Source organism: Schistosoma haematobium, chromosome 1, assembly GCF_000699445.3.
Source record: "Schistosoma haematobium chromosome 1, whole genome shotgun sequence".
NCBI classification, from domain to species: domain Eukaryota; kingdom Metazoa; phylum Platyhelminthes; class Trematoda; order Strigeidida; family Schistosomatidae; genus Schistosoma; species Schistosoma haematobium.
The window spans coordinates 58,079,986-58,101,311 of NC_067196.1; the positions used below are offsets into that span (position 1 = coordinate 58,079,986).

The 21,326-nt window shown below is 38.1% G+C and overlaps 1 protein-coding gene across 2 annotated transcripts; it reads left to right on the forward strand.

Annotated features, from left to right (window-relative positions):
- Window positions 1-235: 235 nt before the first annotated feature.
- On the forward strand, window positions 236-21,073 carry XRCC5_1 (X-ray repair cross-complementing protein 5). Of its 2 annotated transcripts, XM_051209173.1 has the most exons (14): window positions 246-348; window positions 958-1,007; window positions 1,039-1,131; window positions 1,175-1,358; window positions 1,392-1,440; window positions 1,475-1,768; window positions 3,649-3,896; window positions 5,245-5,354; window positions 11,702-11,910; window positions 12,292-12,603; window positions 14,219-14,712; window positions 16,407-16,742; window positions 17,638-17,798; window positions 18,710-21,073. In XM_051209173.1, the coding sequence occupies exons 2-14, from the start codon at window positions 1,002-1,004 to the stop codon at window positions 18,725-18,727; spliced, it is 2,514 nt and encodes an 837-aa protein (XP_051074604.1). In that variant the 5' UTR covers window positions 246-348; window positions 958-1,001; the 3' UTR covers window positions 18,728-21,073. The 2 variants fall into 2 exon arrangements, with proteins under 2 accessions (XP_051074603.1, XP_051074604.1); XM_051209172.1 differs by adding an exon at window positions 5,397-5,473 and having other exon boundaries at window positions 236-1,007; window positions 1,413-1,440; window positions 14,219-21,073.
- Window positions 21,074-21,326: the final 253 nt, after the last annotated feature.

Consider the following 21,326-nt stretch of genomic DNA (forward strand, 5'->3'; position numbering starts at 1 on the left):
TCCTTAACACTTCTGGACATCCGCTCAAACAGCTACTTATGCTTAGTCCCAATGCCAACTTAAGGGATAACTACCAGAAACTAGAGACAGCACAACAGGACGGATTGTAGACACAACTTCTACTAGACGCGGAAGCCTGTTAGGCGAAAGCTTCTTCTATTTCGTCCACAACCATTTGAACCATTTGAAACAAAAGATTCTTCTGTTTTGTCAACAACCGTTCGAAATTTGGGAATGCGCCAAATATGAGTCAAGGGCACTGTGACGGGCTCGTGACCGTATGTCATTATACTTAGGATTTACATTCGTCATCCCACGATACATCTGATTGCTGTCAATCACTTTCAGGTAAGACCATACTATACGAACAACCTTGGGAGATCTTAAGGATAACCTCGAGATCAACTGATCAGAAATAGTAAGGCAGAATTCAGCTTTTGTGGAAAAGCTCTAAACTATAGAAAAACGATGAAAGTGCAAGCGGTTTGGAGTTTTATCACAGTTAACAAACGTGTAAGGGTCAAATAAGAGTAATTTAGGCCAAAATCTGTCGTTATACAACCCTACCAGACCTTAATTCTCAGCCTTAAATTTCCCTAACTCTATTCTGATACTGCTAAACACTAGCATTCAACCATAATGCTCTTCAGACTAACATACTAACTAAAAATTCACTCCACATGAAAGACCGTCCATTCATTTCAAAATACAAAATATGGTGAGAATCATGGGTCCCATCCACCAATTATCCACAACAGGAATTTTAAGTTCGTTCTAGTATTTAACACCGGTTTAATTGATTCTAACTGGCCTTAGGGCGATCGGCATAGTATGGTTTTATCCACTCATTAAAGTTAAGTCCATTCTGTGTGGGTACTAATTCGATGACTTACCTTTTTTCTTGTTCTATTCCTATCCAACTTTTCTCGTCCACGCTGCTTTGCACCCCCCCCCTAGCACCCGAAGTACCTGCAAGCTAAAAGTGAGCCGTTACAGATACGATGGCAGTAAGCTGATTTTATTTGTCACAGTGTTTAGACTGCTCTTGGAGTTGTACTCGATGTAGGAATTCATATGAATCCTAATTTCAGAGAAGCTGTTGAGTGCGTAAGGCTGTTATTGGAAAAGAAAGTAAGTCCAAAAGATTGCCGTCAACCTGTCATATTTTATCTAGTTTTTCGCCGAATCAAAAGATGAAGTTGCACTTATTCTCTGCGGCTCTGATGCTACTGACAATCCTTTAGCTGATGAAGAAGGAAGTTTTCAAAATATATGTTTGGCTTTTGAACTCGCTCCTATAAGTTGGAAGGTCTTGGAATTTCTAGACCCAGATTTATTATCACTCTCGACAGGAGATGGTACTGTTTAATGAATTTAATAGTTATATATAGTTGTTGATGCACTAATGGTAGGCGCTGACCACTTGTTTAATCGTTGCAAGTAATCATAATTCATTTGTATCCCCAACTCTCAGGAATAAAAGAAACATAAAAGAAAAGCACTTGTTGCTTGTCAGCAATTTATATGGTTCGGTTGACGATTCTGATGTCTCCAGGGTATCTGAAAGCCTCCAGTCTTCAGGTATTAAATTCAGCTTGATTGGTTGTGACTTGAAGAAGAGTATTAATATCTCACCTGAAAACCGAGATGAACCTGGGCCATCTCATGCCATTTCTCATCACCATCATCCTTCACCAAAAACTAGACCCTCCATTTCTTTTTTAGCTGAACTCTGGGATCAACTAAACGGAGAATCATATGATTTTAGGTAGGTTAGTAGCGCTATTTGTCTTATTTGAACCTAATAATTGTTTAGTCCTGGATATTTACATACTAAACTTTGTGTTTAGCGGAACCATTCCGTCGTAAGTGATGAGGTTAGGTGCATTATTCTAGAAAGGTTTAATTAAACAATCGGATTTTGAACTTGTAGCTGCTCAGATTGTTTGGTCATGAAAAAATGTGTAGAAAGTCGCTGTTTATTTCGACGGATGTTTGTCGAAGCAAGATTAGGTTGGACAGTAGCATAAAAAACACCATATCAGTCTATAGATCTGTTAGTTGTTCATTCGAGTTTCCCATTTTTTAGACCTTTTGAATAACGCCTTCGGAGTAGCAAAAATCAGTCGGCGGGAATCCCGCATAGTAGTGTGTCTCAAAATGAATCACAGTGGCACAAATTTTCCTCTTTTAAATTTTGAAAACTATTGAATATCCCTGTACTTTCTAGATCCTTCACATAAGTTGCGTCTACCATTCGAATTAATGTGAAAGCACGAAATTATCAAAGCTCATGAGCATTCAACAGATATGAGGGTATAACAGTTCAAGGGTATTAGTGAAGTGTTGCGTAATCTGTTTCTCAAAAATAAATAGAGATGCTTTCATGAGTCCCAAAAAGATCAGTGTAATCCTCCAAGCATCACGAGAAGCAGAAGTAACTAAAATAATGATTTATCAAAACTTAGTATTAAAGCAATCAACAGTGTTGAGTGGTCTTGATAGTGCGAATTATAACGAAATCTGTGAATTCCGAAATTTCCTAGCTATTTCATTTTGTCGAACAGAAAAAATGTTGAATTTATCTTCGGAAAAAGTAATGGGAGGTCTTTTCATTTGATTCATTTGTTAAAGACATACCAAACACTGCTTCAAGTAGTCTTCACCGACTCTTCATCTACGTAAGGTTATGTTGAGTAATTGGATTATAATAATGCTCGTAATACAAAATTCTACTGCAACGTTAAGATTAAGAAATATAAATCAAGTGATCGATACCCAAGTACTTTACTCTCGATTGTTAATTCAGTTTGCATGAACTAATCGTTAAGCAACATTTATCTAGATGAAGAAGAAAGCACTCCAAACATGCTTGTATCGTTTTCAAAGGCTGTCATAAGACTATGTTAAGTAGTGTACAAGGTTAATGTACTTTGGTACGACTTTCAATGATATACCCTTCAATAAAACCTATTTATCAACACAAAAGAACGCTGCCTTTAGGTCAAAATACAACGATAGTTGAACGGCGGTAGGCATATTTGTGCTTGGAGATCTGGCAAATGGGGAATATTTGGTCTACATCTAAGTCTGAGGTCAGCCTAGTTTTCCAGAGTTTGCTTTTCGCAAGCCCCATTTAAGCTCTAGATGATTATGGAGGGTGGTACTTTAGGCACTATATTAGTCTAACTGATCGTTCTGTGATTATCACCAGGATTTTTTTTGTCTTTCTATAAACTAAAACGGTCAGTGATCAAGACCTGTGAGGTGAGATTACGTCATGTTTCCAGACTATAGCTAATTTCTCATCCAGTCTAGTAACTGAAACTGGACCACCATGCTTAAGCCATTTGGTCGGAGACGTGAGTACGTGATTGATTCATCTATGAATTGTCAGACAATTCCCTAACGCCACGAAAGAAATTCAGTTGTTGACTCCGTTATGAAGTAGCTTGAATAATTAATTATTCAATCTTCGCTCAATATGTAAAACCCTGCCTTCTCTTTATGGTAAAAATACCTTAACTTCGACAGTTCTAGCTTAAGCTCATATATTGGCTAGAATTTTTTGTAGTCCCTTCAGTATTTGGTGTAGTGTGTATCTATTGAGACAAACCTACTAAATGTTTTTATTTTTATTCTCTTAAGCGATGCAGTCACTGCATTGAGTATATTCGAAACCCGTAGCGTTTCGCAACGTGGTTGGAATGTAGGTTTGCAAATTGGCGATTCGATCACTATCCCAGTTGTCGGCTATACACATATAAAGGAGGCTCATCCACCAACTATGAAGATACTGTACGCCCCAGATCCTTCTCTTCCACTGCGCGCTGTTACAAAATATTGTACACAAGATGCAGATCCTTCTGATTTAAACTCTTCTGAAGTTACTCGAGGTAAGAATTCTACAAAAGGAATTTATGGTAAACGTTGTGAAGTTAAAATAATGATTTCTGTAAAATGTTCACAATCTTTAATGTCGAATAATACTTAACTTAAAATGTTCTCGAAAACTTAAGCTTAGTTACAATTCTTTAATCATATATCAATCTGAATAAACTATATAACACGTACTAGAAGTTCCGTAATAAGTTTAATTTTTACTATCCTGGTATATAACCAGCTTAATATAAACAGAATCTTTGGGTACAATGGGCTATTGGAACGTCCAGAGTTACATGTTTGTTTTTCGGACAATAGGCAGAAGTGTGGAAATAATACTACTTCTACAGGTATTTTAAAACAAAAAGATATTCGAAATTTAATATTGTGATTGTGACAGCGCATCTGAACTACTAATTCGGCCACTCTATCTGTGTGATGTATAATCCTCTCTATTGATTAAGCAAGAATTATTAGTAGGGATTAAACATCGTTGTTAATATACAGAACAATCTAAAGACTAACGGTAGTTCTATATGTAGTTGATTTATATTGATATGCCTAAACATTCGACACATTTTCAAGTAGATATATATCCAGCTGCGATTTTTGCCTAATTAATGAGTATCATTTTTGATTTAAGAGAATGAAAACTGGAGGTCGCTTGTTGAGCATCCAACCTGTCAATTAACTTGTGAACTTATCTACTGATGGGTGTCTCCAAATGCCCTGGTACGGCCGAGAGTGGGGAGAGTCTGCTCTTCCTCTCGAAATGCTCCCACATGGCCACGCGTATATAGCCTCTGCCAGGGAAGTCCTACTCCCTGCCTTCTCGTGGCAGGGGTGTTGTTTACGAAGTTGAGAGGACGAAACGCGAATGTCCGGCGCTTTAACCGGGTTGGTGAACATGGGGAGTCCACCTAGGAGGTTGGAAAACCCTGATTCCAAACCAATGGTGCACATGGGCTCCAGTATCCTGCGGGAACAAGTGGCGTATGAACCAATTGTTGGTCACCGGCTTCCATGGGACTGCATCTCCTCACGATGCTCCACTGCCTTGTGGATCAGACCTTCAGGTCGAAGACTCCGGGTGTGGCCCCCTAAGAAAACCACCTGCTTCGGTTTGGGCACTCGGGCAGTATCACAGCCCTCACACATATCAAATGAGATTTATGTGGCGGATATGTATTTGGGACCCCTCTTACCACTATCTATGTGTTAAAATAAATAAATAAACTGATGGATTCGTCAGACCATTAAACTTCAGGATACTGATTCGTCTTCTAGTTTCCAAGTAATTACGTCCTAGATATGTTTGTCCCACAACTGTGTTCTTCGATTATCTTACTGTTTACAATAAAGGTTACCGGTATGGTGGGACTGTAGTCCCCTTTGGTGAAGAAGATATGGCCTCCATAAAACCCACTTCAGAAAAGTGTTTCAGCGTTATTGGATTTACGAGTGCTGACAATGTGAGTCTCACATACCTACTCTCTTTTACGTGTACTTTCTAGGTATATTTTGTTTCATGAAGTGAGTTGCATCCATTTTATGTAGACTTTTGAAAATGAATATTGGCTGTTTATTTCCAGTAAGTTTCAATATATGGTAATGACATTCTTAAAATATCAATATATTTATTTGATTTATTATTTGAACACATAAATATTGGTACAAGAGTGCGCCAAATATATGTGCGCCACACAAAACAATGAGAATTTAAGGAGAAGGAAAAAGAAAAAAAGGTAAGGAGCGTAAAAAAGAACGATAACGAAGAGATTGGTGTAGGGTAGTTTAATAATAATAATAGTAATAATGGAGGAACGGAAAGGTACAATCAGAGGAAATCTTTCAGTTAAGGAAGATACAACCACTTTTTACAAAGAAAGTAAAAGAAGGTTGCAGCAGGATCGCCACTGGATTCTATTCTGAGCCATATCTGATAACGTCTCTAGCCACTGTGTAGCACCATCTCTCGGACCCCAACCAGGAGTCGTGAAGGACCAACACAATCCAGTCCTTTGCAGCTTTCTTTCATGCCACGACACCATGTCGTATACTGACCACCTCTCCGCTTTTTCCAACCAGTCCCAGAGTCGGCAAATAATGCACGGCGTGGAATTCTCTGGGACGACATTCGTAGAACATGTCCAAGCCACCGAAGTCGGTGTTTCAAGATGGTGACACCGATTGCATTATCGTCTCTGTGCCCGAACACACGATGTCGAACCTCTGCATTACTGACATGGCATTGCCACTGGATGTCAGCGATCCTTCGGAGACAACGATGATCGGACACAGAGAGTCGTCTAACGTCCTCAACTCGGAGAGGCCAGGTTTCACAGGCATAGAGCAAAACTGCTCTCACCGACGCGTTGTAGATCCGACCTTTTACAGCCAGACTAACATCACGAAGGCTCCAAAGATGGCCCAGATTGGCATAAGCCGCTCTGGCTTTCACTATACGTGCATTGATCTCATCACTCACACCCCCACCAGCACTTATGCAGCTACCCAGATACACGAACTTCTCGACTACTTCTATCTGTTCACCATCCAGAGTGAGTACAGGATTAGAATCCTGCCAGTCTTGTAGAAGTGCTTTGCACCTTCGAAGGTGCAAAGCACATACCATACTTACGGACACTGATTGCCAACTGATTAAGTGCGGATTGCATGGCTTGGGCATTATCGCACAGTAAGACAATATCATCCGCATACTCAAGGTCGAGAAGTTTTTCTCCAGGCAACAGATCTACACCACCATTACTTACATCCATCAGAGCTGTTTCCAGAATGTCGTCGATGGCAAAGTCGAAGAGGAATGGTGAGATTGGGCAACCCTGTCTAACCCGACTGCTCGAATGGAAAAATGGAGAAAGGTGATTGTATGCCCTCACTCTGCCTGAGGTGTTTGTATATAGGGCTTTAGGATGTTAATAAACTTCTCAGGCACACTCTTCTTCAATAGACAATCCCAGAGAACAGTCCTATCCAACGAATCGAAGGCAGCCCTGATGTCAAGAAACACTACGATTGTTGGCCTTTGATAAGTATGGCGGTGTTCTAACATTTGGCGGAGGGTGAAGATATGATCAATACATCCTCGACCAGAACGAAACCCAGCCTGCTCCTCGCGAGTCAATCTTTCTCGGGTTTTGAACAACCTACGAAGTATGACGGAAGCCAATAGCTTGGACGCAATCGGAAGTAGACTTATCCCCGATAGTTGTTACAGGAACGACGTGAACCCTTTTTAAAGATAGGGACAACCATCGACTCATTCCATGACGTTGGTACACTCTCTCGCTCCCAGACCTTTGTAAACAATGTCGTCAGTTCCTTAGTCAGAAAGTCACCACCATCTTTAAAAGGGCCGGAGGTAAGTCATCTGGGCCAGGTGATTTGTAACGCTTCAAGAGTTGGAGTTCCTTGCGGACTTCCACCTCATTTGGTGGATCAGTCGTCACCGGCCATGGAGGGCAGAACAGTCTGACCGACGCTGCCGGAGCAGCAGGCCGATTGAACTGCCCTTCGAAAAATTCTGCCCACCGTCCGAGACGTCGATGGATGTTGGTGATTGGCATCCCGTCATTCTCGTAGATTGTTCCGCTCACACCAGACTTCTTGCTGCCAGTGGCTCGGATGAGTTGGAAGAGCTTCTGGTAATTACCAGATGCAGCTGCTGCTTCAAGCTCATTAGCACGCTCCGACCACCAGGCTTCTCGGTCCTTACACAAGCTTTGCTCAATTTCATTACGTAACATCCTTCGCTTGTGGTCAAACTCACGGTCACCCGGAGTAGACCGACGGGTTTCAATAAGTTGTAAGGAACCAGAAGAAACCCAGTGCTTATAAACGGGACGTTTCGCGAACCCACAACTGACTGTACCCGCCATTTTCATGGCGTCATGCAATTGCAACCAATGCTCATCTATACTTTTCGGTGGAATGGTAGCTAGCCTAGAAGCTAGCTCGGTTCGATACTTACTTGCAACAGAAGTTGCAACCAGCTTGCTAACATCAATCCGTTGGTGGCGGTCACTTCGTTGTCCACTAAAAAGTAAGGTAAGATTGGCGCAGACCAGAGTTCAGATAGGTACTCCAAAAGGAGCGGCAGTCCTATACACAACCACACCAACGGTAGCTGATCGCGATGTGATCAATCTGAGTCCAGTCTAATCTAACAGCACATAACCGACTGTAAATGGGGATCCAATCGATTAGAGAGTTCGATCAAAGTGAGAAGAAATCGGCGTGAGAAACAATGTCTTTTCGTCATCTCCGCCTATGCCCCGACAGAATGCAGCCCGGATGCAATCAAGGATGAGTTGTACCACCAGTTATCTGTCCTTCTCCAGAAATTGCGTTCGACAGATATTGTAGTACTAGCCGGAGACTTGAATGCTCAGGTCGGGCGTCTAGGCACAGAAGAGAGTCGTTTAGGTGGCCGATGGGGACTCGTTGGTCACAGGTCAGGTAACGGGGACCGTCTACTGCAACTTTGCACAGACCACAACCTGTTTCTGGCTAGCACTAACTTTCGGCACAGTCGTCGCCGATGTGCCACCTGGCGTCCTCCCTCTGCATCCCAAACCTGGACTCAGATTGATCACATCGCGATCAGCTACCGTTGGTGTGGTTGTGTATAGGACTGCCGCTCCTTTTGGAGTACCTATCTGAACTCTGGTCTGCGCCAATCTTACCTTACTTTTTAGTGGACAACGAAGTGACCGCCACCAACGGATTGATGTTAGCAAGCTGGTTGCAACTTCTGTTGCAAGTAAGTATCGAACCGAGCTAGCTTCTAGGCTAGCTACCATTCCACCGAAAAGTATAGATGAGCATTGGTTGCAATTGCATGACGCCATGAAAATGGCGGGTACAGTCAGTTGTGGGTTCGCGAAACGTCCCGTTTATAAGCACTGGGTTTCTTCTGGTTCCTTACAACTTATTGAAACCCGTCGGTCTACTCCGGGTGACCGTGAGTTTGACCACAAGCGAAGGATGTTACGTAATGAAATTGAGCAAAGCTTGTGTAAGGACCGAGAAGCCTGGTGGTCGGAGCGTGCTAATGAGCTTGAAGCAGCAGCTGCATCTGGTAATTACCAGAAGCTCTTCCAACTCATCCGAGCCACTGGCAGCAAGAAGTCTGGTGTGAGCGGAACAATCTACGAGAATGACGGGATGCCAATCACCAACATCCATCGACGTCTCGGACGGTGGGCAGAATTTTCGAAGGGCAGTTCAATCGGCCTGCTGCTCCGGCAGCGTCGGTCAGACTGTTCTGCCCTCCATGGCCGGTGACGACTGATCCACCAAATGAGGTGGAAGTCCGCAAGGAACTCCAACTCTTGAAGCGTTACAAATCACCTGGCCCAGATGACTTACCTCCGGCCCTTTTTAAAGATGGTGGTGACTTTCTGACTAAGGAACTGACGACATTGTTTACAAAGGTCTGGGAGCGAGAGAGTGTACCAACGTCATGGAATGAGTCGATGGTTGTCCCTATCTTTAAAAAGGGTTCACGTCGTTCCTGTAACAACTATCGGGGATAAGTCTACTTCCGATTGCGTCCAAGCTATTGGCTTCCGTCATACTTCGTAGGTTGTTCAAAACCCGAGAAAGATTGACTCGCGAGGAGCAGGCTGGGTTTCGTTCTGGTCGAGGATGTATTGATCATATCTTCACCCTCCGCCAAATGTTAGAACACCGCCATACTTATCAAAGGCCAACAATCGTAGTGTTTCTTGACATCAGGGCTGCCTTCGATTCGTTGGATAGGACTGTTCTCTGGGATTGTCTATTGAAGAAGAGTGTGCCTGAGAAGTTTATTAACATCCTAAAGCCCTATATACAAACACCTCAGGCAGAGTGAGGGCATACAATCACCTTTCTCCATTTTTCCATTCGAGCAGTCGGGTTAGACAGGGTTGCCCAATCTCACCATTCCTCTTCGACTTTGCCATCGACGACATTCTGGAAACAGCTCTGATGGATGTAAGTAATGGTGGTGTAGATCTGTTGCCTGGAGAAAAACTTCTCGACCTTGAGTATGCGGATGATATTGTCTTACTGTGCGATAATGCCCAAGCCATGCAATCCGCACTTAATCAGTTGGCAATCAGTGTCCGTAAGTATGGTATGTGCTTTGCACCTTCGAAGGTGCAAAGCACTTCTACAAGACTGGCAGGATTCTAATCCTGTACTCACTCTGGATGGTGAACAGATAGAAGTAGTCGAGAAGTTCGTGTATCTGGGTAGCTGCATAAGTGCTGGTGGGGTGTGAGTGATGAGATCAATGCACGTATAGTGAAAGCCAGAGCGGCTTATGCCAATCTGGGCCATCTTTGGAGCCTTCGTGATGTTAGTCTGGCTGTAAAAGGTCGGATCTACAACGCGTCGGTGAGAGCAGTTTTGCTCTATGCCTGTGAAACCTGGCCTCTCCGAGTTGAGGACGTTAGACGACTCTCTGTGTCCGATCATCGTTGTCTCCGAAGGATCGCTGACATCCAGTGGCAATGCCATGTCAGTAATGCAGAGGTTCGACATCGTGTGTTCGGGCACAGAGACGATAATGCAATCGGTGTCACCATCTTGAAACACCGACTTCGGTGGCTTGGACATGTTCTACGAATGTCGTCCCAGAGAATTCCACGCCGTGCATTATTTGCCGACTCTGGGACTGGTTGGAAAAAGCGGAGAGGTGGTCAGTATACGACATGGTGTCGTGGCATGAAAGAAAGCTGCAAAGGACTGGATTGTGTTGGTCCTTCACGACTCCTGGTTGGGGTCCGAGAGATGGTGCTACACAGTGGCTAGAGACGTTATCAGATATGGCTCAGAATAGAATCCAGTGGCGATCCTGCTGCAACCTTCTTTTACTTTCTTTGTAAAAAGTGGTTGTATCTTCCTTAACTGAAAGATTTCCTCTGATTGTACCTTTCCGTTCCTCCATTATTACTATTATTATTATTAAACTACCCTACACCAATCTCTTCGTTATCGTTCTTTTTTACGCTCCTTACCTTTTTTTCTTTTTCCTTCTCCTTAAATTCTCATTGTTTTGTGTGGCGCACATATATTTGGCGCACTCTTGTACCAATATTTATGTGTTCAAGTAAATAAATTTTGCAAATATACCCGAAGTACAACTCTGCAAATTTAATAACACAGAATTCCCCTCTAGAAACAGTGACATTTTCGAACTCTGTCCTTTCATTGGCTCTCCTTGTTTTTTTTTTTGCTGACATCATCACTCTCACAACGTATATAATCACTTACTCTGCAACATTTACTTGTAATCTGACCCTATGGAATACTATTTACTGTCGCCTGAGATTTTTGTTACTAACTGATTTCAACGCCTGGACGTTTCATCAGTTTAAATAGTAAATTTATTGTGACAAGTCGGTCACATTGATAATCGTCGATAATTATGTTCCAGAAACCACTTGTTCCTTACCAAGCTTGCGTTCAAACATGAAGAGACATATTCCCTGACTTGGTAACTTGTGGCATCGAGACAAAAAGTGGGTACAAATAGGTTTTCTAGTCATTTAAGAGAATCGCTGTAAGGTACATTATACGCAGTCTACTATGTGCTGTTCTATGATTGTGATTCATGACCTCTTTGGACGGATACATGTATTAATTAAAGCCATTTTATCATGGGTATCTTCCCACTATTCCACGCATTCGGCGGGGTAAGGTATGTAATTATAGGCAAATAGACTGTCAGTTAGTGAAACTGTTTGCCTATATTTATCTACGTAACTTAAGTATGTGTTTATCTTCATTCTCATTCGTCCTTGACCAGATCCCTCATAACCTTTACACTGGGGAAAGTGTGTTGGTTTTTGTTGCCCAGTCAGTCAAACAATCTGGAGATGATGTAACCAATCGCCCATCCTGTTCAACAGCTTTGGCAGCGTTGGCTCAAGCACTTTATGAGATTAGTGGTGTTGCTCTTGTCCGGAGAGTGTACAATCAGACAAGTGCCGTTAGACTAGGAGTTTTAACTCCAGAGTAAGCAATAACTGGTTTTTCATCTGTTTGTTTGTCTGTAAATTTCTGTTTACTTTCACGACAAGATGTTAAACAAGTGGTTTTATCCTAGCTAACAATTTCAAAAACAGATGTAACTATAGCTTTCGCTAATAAGCATTCACTGCGGGGCCATGTTTCCCTCAGTTGTGATAGTGTTAGTGTAGATGCATGTATCCGGTCATTTATTACAGAAGTGATTATTTGTTATTATTCCAAGTTAGTTTGGGTTTAATTCACAATCATCAGTTGTTATACGAAAATAAAAATGCATCGTGATTTTTCGTTATCATGTACTTACAAAGTCAAAAAATCCAATGGAATACTATTACCATTTAAAATGTTGTTCCATTGACCTTTTAGAATTCATGGTGATCAGATATCGCTCATGTATACTGATATGGCGTTTAGTGAAGATATTCGCAATCTGAAACTTCCAAGTTTACCAGTTTCCTGTGAGCCTTCTACTTCCAATACGGAATGTTCTGTTAAGTCTTCAAACACTATGAAATTGCGTAAAGATTGCCCATCTCAGGAACAGTTATCAGTTATGGATTCTTTTATTAACTCCATGATGTTAAATTATTCAGATGAAAGTGATGATGATGATGATGGTGGTGGTGAACTCAACAAGAAAGACGAAAACGACGTGGAAAATCCTTCATCAAACAGGATGTGAGCAGTGATTTTACATATGATTTTATTAACTTTCAAATTAACTACAGATCATAAGATTTCTCTAGTTTTCTTGTATACTTTAACTTCCACATATTTGTTTACGAACAATCAAATAAAGAAGTTTAAGCAGTTGTGATTTAATTGAGTGGGTTACATCTTAACATACAGTAATTCCAAAACACATTTCAGCATGTTTTGTATTTAGTGTAATGTATAGTGGTTAAAACTATGAGTATTATTGACTATAATCTTAACACTAAGAAGTTCTCCTAACCTTTTTTATCCTATAGTTGATCCTTTCGCTTTGTACAGTTCATTTTGACACAGCAACTTCTTTAGTTCCTCGTAGTTTTTTTCATTTTGCAGACGTAGTGAGGTTCAGAAAGGTTATTACGTAACATGACCTGTACAACAAATATGCATTATTCAATAACAAAAACAGTGAATAAGATTTATCTTTCAGTTGGCAGTCATTTAATTGTTTTTAACTCTTGTCATCAAGTATTTCTTAAGATACCTTCAGTCTTTATGGCCCTAAGTAGTTTTTTCATACTTTCATCGCTTCACTATCATTATACTCAGTACATTTAATCAATGTAATGAGCACATTCTAGTCAATGACAAACTAGTTCGATTTCTCCTTGAATTCACATCTTAAGCACTATATTTAGGGAAATTTGGTCTGACAGTTTCATTGAAAACAAAGGCCAGCAACGTATAAAACGGTCTGTGATTAATTTACTGTAGTGGATTTGTTGGTAGATGTTTATCAATTCTAAATCATTTCATCTAGACTTATACAAATGAATTATTGTCTTTCATTTGTATACTTTGTTTTATGAACTACAGTATTCTAAGCATCTTGTAACAGTTGACCATTCATTTATTTGTTTCATATTTAATCGGACAATTATTCAATAATCAAATTCATGTACTGTGTAGTTGGTTTTTACAAGTATTCGAAAGATGGATATGAAATTACTTGAATACTTACTAAACTATATTGGCGCTAAGTTTTCTCTTTAACATAAATATAATTTTCCACTTTTGTAATTTCTAAATTAGATTTTAAATAATCTAATTTCTGTTATCACCAGTTATGCACATTGATTCTCTGTATCTTCAGTTCCATGTATTATGGGTTGCTGTGTTATTTAAGTGTGGAAGCAATATCGAGATCACACGTTTTTTAAACTATATTCTGTTTCTTTAGCTCAAAATTAATAGTTTTTCACACCCAAATGCAAGCTATCAACCATGTTCTATGATACAAATTTTTTGTAATTATGAATTAGTGTTGTAGTACATGTTGGTTTACCTGATCTTCTGCTATCAAATATGTATATACAAATCCATATATACTGCTACTACCACCAATAATATTTATGTTAATAGTGACATGTCTATTGGATATTGACCATGATGATGTTTTAACTTTTCTTTAACACACCACACAAATTCAAGTTAAACTTAACAAGTATATTATACTGTGTAGCTGTAAAGCGTCAATGTTTTTCATAGTCTAAAAATAAATATTTGCCCGTAGACAGTAAAGCGTAAGATACTTTTTCTTCTATTAACTTACCGCTTTATTATTTTTGCCTAAATTTAGCTTAAAAGTTCAACGGATATCAAACCCTTGGATTCAACGTTTCTTTGCCTGCCTTAGAAAACGGGGTCTTAATCCATCAGTACCACTTCCAATTTCAAAGCAATCAAATTCTTCTGATGTTTGGCTGTCACCTGAAATGTTTCCTGGTTTGGAGGAAATCATCACACAAATCAATACTAATTCCGAGACTGCATCTGTAATTGAATCCCGTAATGTTCTTCTTAATTCATTTCCACCTCTTCGTCCTGCTAGTGATCCAGTCGATTTGACAGAAGAATTTTTGGCGAAAAGACGGCGTTTAGCGGATGAAGAACTTTATGCTACTTCCTCGTTCACGAAAGAAATAGACAGTGAATATCCAAGCGAACAACTGACTGCAAGTTCGGAATTAACTAGCAAATCATTGCTTCAAAACACACTGGCATCAAATTCCATTCAAATAAACTCAGTTCAAGATTTTGAAGACCTAATCTCCCAACAACAAATTGAAGTTGGTATGTTTCATATGATGAAATTTTTCATGTAGCATTACAGTGATCATTATTGACATTATTTAAAGATCTCGTTAAACTACACTGTCTCGCGTAAAAATGTCCACTTTTCGTTTTTCATCATTTATTATGCCTTTTTGTTGTTGTATCGTATATGGGTTCATCGATGAGATAGCTACAATGGGCTTTTGTTTCTACTTATATCCTGCCTGTCCACTTTTCGTTCTTTTTGTGAGTACGTTGTTTAAAGGAAAATTCATTGGAGTATCCTCACATTTTGGATTAGAAGAAAAGCTACTGACATACCACATAATTTTTACTTTAAATTAAGTTGGCAAGTTAGCAAAGATTTTACCAATGAATAAATAAAATATAAGGACTTTTTATTCCGAAATGAAGCTGTCCCTCATTATGCACGAACTACAAGTCCTAGTCGACTAGCCATGATCTTAAACTTACTACTACTAATCGATCCTATGACATTTTACTGTAGTATATACTAGGTTGTTTAACAATGATGATGTTGATGCTAAGAATTATTTCAGAACATTATTCACGATGTGATGTTACTCGACTCTATCTGTTAAGTGCGATCTTTCTTACATGCTTTCTGTAATAATTTACAAGCCCATCATATGTGATGGTTTTTAGAATAGATTCTAGTACGAAAGGCAAGTAAGTCGTCGAGAGTCTGCTAGGAGCTGTGTTACTGCTACATGTGCCTGGTTGCGCCATATATAGATAACTAACCTGTTGTTAGCAGTCCTGCTGTATCCTGTCACTGTGTTTCCTCCTCTGTACTCAAGTTTAAGCGATTGCATCTATATGATGTTATCTGAGCGAATAATGACAGTAGACCGTGTAAAAGAACAGTTATTAACATGATGAGCCTTCCTGCGTTGTAAGCAATACAGCCTCGAGACGAACTCATGTAACTTCATTGTGATCACTCATCGTCAAATGTAGAGGAGGAAGAAAAACAGTATAAACGAAGCTCCCTTCTCTAGGAAAAGCGTTGATAGTTTTTCAATCGACAGGACTTGGATTGATCACAACAGAAGTCAAAGCAATGCCTCAGGTTTCTGTTATGCAATCGTCAGTGAGTTCTAGTGGGGACCCAAAGCGTGTAAAAATGAACCCATCACCCATGTTATAGACTTTATGGTGCCTAATATGTTCCTGAAATTTTGGCAGCAGTTTGAGATAATCTACGATCCATTGTTTTTCAATATTTTATTTCGTAACAGAAATAACTTGGATTTTATAGGTAATCATCGCTTCGCATAGTTTTTACAGAATACAGTTTTAGTATAACAATAATAAATAAGGTCTTGATTTATTAAATGTAGAATAAATTTCCAATCTACAAAAATTGTTAGCTTCATCATAATTTTTATCTTCCGACCTAAGTACTTTTCAGTTTAAAAAACGTCTGGTTAGAAAGAATAATAAACTATATTTATTTATTTTTTAATACTTAAGTAAAAAGCTAATTAGAGACATCTACTTCATGAACATAAGAAAGAAATTTACATAAGTTCGGCTTAGTACCTCAGGAGACCTAATGTCACATCACCAATGTTTGTTTGGTATTTTCTATGAAAGTCTATCGTGTGTTTCTATTACCAGTTATGTTTTGGAACTAAGGTTTATTCTAGTACTTGAATTTATTAAACTACTCACTTTGCATGATTTAGCTTGTAGACTTTTGGAGAAAGAAATAATTCAACTGGTGACTGATCCTTTCACTGCAACTTTATTGCGTCCAAAAGCTATCGCTTACCTGTTCGCTTATCGTAAGCATGCTCAACCAAGTAGAGAAATCGTCAATAATAGTAATGAAAACAATCATATTAATTATGCTACATCCAACAGCAGCACATATCATCTTGAAATTGCTCGAGCATATAACTCATTTATTCGTAGTTGGCGCCAGGATCTTATCGATCGTAATCTTCTCGGAGGTAATGTCTCATCTCAACGTGCTGCTAATGATAGCAAGTTGTCGTTTTGGCTGGAAACAATTACACAAGGTATTTAAATGTATATTGTCTATACCAATTTATTTTTTTCGTATTTGAGATGAAAACTATATATAAACAGGATAAAAAGGCCAGTATGCACCTGTATACATGTGACCACAAGAAACAACGTGTTATAAAATGATAGGGAAGATTTGTATTGCATTTTATGAGCTGGCAGTTTAATTGAGAGATTTTTATTGTTGTTCTGGATAACATCATCAGCTCTTAAATCATGTAAAAGTGAGCTGATTTTTTTATTAACGACTATAGACTTATCTGCAAGGGCCTCATTCCTACAGTTGAAGAACACATAGAACTAAAAACAACTGTCAGCCAATATCTAAGGCAGAATCTTCAATACGAACGTCAATACAGTTCTACTGTCCGGAGCTGAAACTTGGAAAACTACCACAATCATCATAAAAAAGTAGAAGTATTTGTAAACAATTGTCTACATAAGATACACAATGTCCGTTTGCCGGATACCATAAACAGCAGCCTACTACGGAAGACAACAAACCAGCTTCCAGATGAAGAGAGAATTAGGAAAAGACGATGGAAGTGGATAAGACATACATTGCGGAAATCATCAAACTGCATGACGAGGCAAGCACTAACTTGGAATTCTGAAGGGAATAGGAAAAGAGGATTACCAAGGAAAACATTGTACCAAGAATCGGAAGCAGATATCAAAAGGATGAATAGCAACTGGAACGAATTGTCTAGGACAGAGTTTGATGGAGGATGCCGGTGGGCGGTTTGTGCTCCTCCACGAGGGGTAACAGGCGTAAGTAATAGACTTATCTATCTCATCTCTAGAAGGTAGATGGAATACTTAAAAAGATATATCGATTAACTTGTAATGTATTAGATTCTTTATAATATATCCTCTTCAAATGCATAGGTTTCGGTCTTTTGTGCAATGACGATATCCCGGGAATCGGTGTTACTCATTCAGAAAGTCGTAAGTTTTTGAACTTGGAAGATATTACAATACCTCATTTTGTTGAAACAAAAGATAATCAGTCTGTATCGCGCAATTGTGTTCTCAAAGTTGAGCATTTGGTAAGTGTTATCCATTTTTATGCTGCTTGTCATTTGAACTTTTCGGACATTGACAGACTTCTTGGTTTTTAATGTTGAAAGGAAAATGAACTTCCGATCGTTGTTGCTTTACTTATGGATTCTAACTAACAAACAACTTAGGTAAACGACTTTCAGGCGATTAAATCCAACCACGTAACATCAAAACGAAGTGTACTCCAATGTTAATCTATTTTCCGTAATGTCCATATCACAACTTAATCTTTAGTATTCTTTCATCATTATGGACTAAATACCATGACATTGGTTATTACTCAGTGAGTAACAACATTTAGTAATGTATTATCCAGAATTATTAAAGCTAACAAATAGTGAAATTTTTGAGCATTCTATACTTCTTGACTTTTCTTAGCAAGAAGTCTTCTAGTGTGTTATTTATTCCATATAACGTATAAATTGATAATATCTTTTAACCAAACAGATCAGAATGAATATACGGGCATCATTTTTATACACCAACTATAGAGTTAGTTCCTTAATATTTTTAACTCACAAGCACATAGTTATTTGTCATCATCCACTATAACGATTTACTTATATACTTAATTTTCCAAATTAATATCACTATCCGAGCAAACTGTCGAGAAATTCATTTCAATAAATTAACTATTCATTCTACAATAGTCAGCTTGTTACATTACAACCAATGAATAAATTATAATAACAACTATCATTTAAACGTTAATTGACAAAATTGCATATATCGTACCACAATAATGCTCATAAATAGATTGTTGTGGATTATAATCTTTTCTCTTCAACTGAAAAAAAAGTATTTAAAATTTAATGAAGTGTACATTAGCATGTTTTAACTTGTTAATAAGTTGTTTAATTGAACATACATTATACTACGTTTTTTTTCTTTATTTTAGATGGATGACACAGATTGAAGTTTTCCGTAATTATTATTATTGTTGTTGTCGTTGTTTATGTCTAGTTGCTTACCATCACACATATTATGGATGACCTATTTTCTTGATCATATCCGTCATAATTTGTAATCTATTTTCTTTCCTTCATAAAAGTTTTATATTATTGATTTTATTTTTATATATATATATATATATATATATATATATATATAAGAGAGAGAGAGAGAGAGAGAGAGAGTAGTTACAGAATTAAATACATATTTTTCAAAAAAATAAAATAATTTTTTTGTTTTATCAGGATACCAAATAAGGAAATTTATATCTAACTATCTGGTTGTTGTTAAGACAGAAGAAAAAAGGATTTTTCATTTTAGCATGCTATGTGAATTTTTTTGTGTTAAAAATGGACATTTCTCACATTTTCGTGTTGTTTAAATGTAATTAATAATAATGAAACATTTAAGAGATGAAATTTCTAACCAAATAGTATCAAGTAGTAGTTTGGAGGTTAGAAAATTCAGGTTCTAACCATTTAGTTAGAACTTTAAATGTTTATCTGTTTAATTCAGTTTTTGCAACCTGGTGATATTACTAGCCCTCATACATAAGGTGTAGTTTAAAGCCTATTACACATATATGTAGTTAGTAAATGTGGTGTATTAGTGGAGCATTTTAAGCGTCCATAACTTCATTAGCTGTGAGTTGATTACGAATGAACACTATCATTTGACAGTAAGTCATTTACTGTCGAATTTGACCAATTTTATTTGATGGTATTCTGTTCAGCTGCACATATATTCCTACCAACAGGTATTTTCTCTAGTTTGCAATTTCCACTCTTCATTTGGATTTTCTTATTTGTATGAACATGTATTACGATTACAGGTTGGTTAGAGGTAGTTTATAGGAATCCCTGTCGACTATACTTATTTTAAATCTCAACATATTGTACGCGATGTCGAGTCACATAGACTGGTGGCTAGATTACAACTTGATAGGTAGAATTCCATCAGCATTGAAAAAAACCTGATATACATGACATCGACCATTACTTAGTAATTCATTGACTGTAATTGAAAGTAGAAGGCATTGTATAATTGGGTTTTACACGCATTAAAATCATTGTTTGCTTGTGATGTAAGCATAGAGTAATCTTGACGTTAAGGGAATGGTTTCGTATTGACGGACTGATTGTCTTAATTAATTCAGTGTATCATCTGTCTGATGGATCAGTCAAGATAAAAATTAGTTTTAATTAGTTATACTACTAGAAGTAATCTAATTGCTTTTTGTGTAGCTTTAAAAGCTGTTGCATTAAATGGTTTTCGTCAAGAAAGAACGTAATTGTGAGTATTAACTATGTAAACCTTACAAATAGACATATGCATTATGTGTATCTGCCCTGCATGTAACAATTAAGAAGATGGTATACCTTAAAAGCTACATTAAAATTAAACGATCCCACATATGAACATGTTTATTCATCAGATATCAACTGAAATAACAATAGCGTGGTAAAGGTATGGTGAACGCTACTTATGTTGAAAAACATAAGCAGTACGTAACACCAGAAGTAAAATGCTTGTCAAAAGAAGATTGAACAGAATAAAGGAATCGGAACAAAAATAATTGGAAGAATTATGAAGGATGTAAAGGAGAACTAAAGGTGTACAGATGATGTATGATTTTCACATTTTACTAAACCACTGTATGAATGTCCATTAGACAATAAATTGGTCTTTCCCACTTAAGTGGTCACTCACTACAAAAGCAGCTAGATAGGGTATTGAAATATCGGATGAGGAACTCACATCAGGAAGATGTATGCCTATAAAAGGGCAGAGAAGATCGCACCATAAAGTGGTTCGAGACTCCAATTGTCAAATGAAGTTACGTAATAATCAAGTGTTAGACAAGAGTAGAATGATGAAAATAATTTACGGGTCAGAATTATGGGAGATGATTATCAGCTTAGGTTAATGATTTCGTCGAAAAGAAAATTTCCTGAATCCTTTATTTTTATCCAATGACACAATGGGTTACCTTAAATCCCATTTATGTAGTTTCCCTCATCAAGTTAAAGTATCTTAACATGGGAAGCTTGTGGATACTTTCCAAGTTGTGGTTTGTATATGTGTCTGACATTAGATAATTATCAAAAACCAGGAAGTTGTCCGTTTTATAAACTGAACAGTCTTCATAAACTTGGGTTAACAATAACCAAGCGCTAATTTGAGTGGAACTTTCAAAGTTTCAGTGAGAAGCTGTGACCTAGGCTATGAGTTGGACATCTGTTTTTCAAATCTCAGTACTGATATTTCATTAATCTCGAAATTAAAAAAATACAAGAGAATAGTCCACAGCAAGTAGAAGACTATGATTATATTTAGCTTTCCACTTACTATGGGAAATTATCCGTTTAATTCTTAGTTAACAAATACATTAATGAATAAACTTTCCTTGATAAATACATCTAATGTATAGACCCGTAATTAAGTTAGCAATCAAAGGTATTCTATTTTGATGGCGGTTGTCTCATGTGTCCGGAAGTATCAGGGCTTTTATTACTTTTCCGTACTTATTTAGTGAAGGGGTGAGTTTTATGGCTAAACAAAGA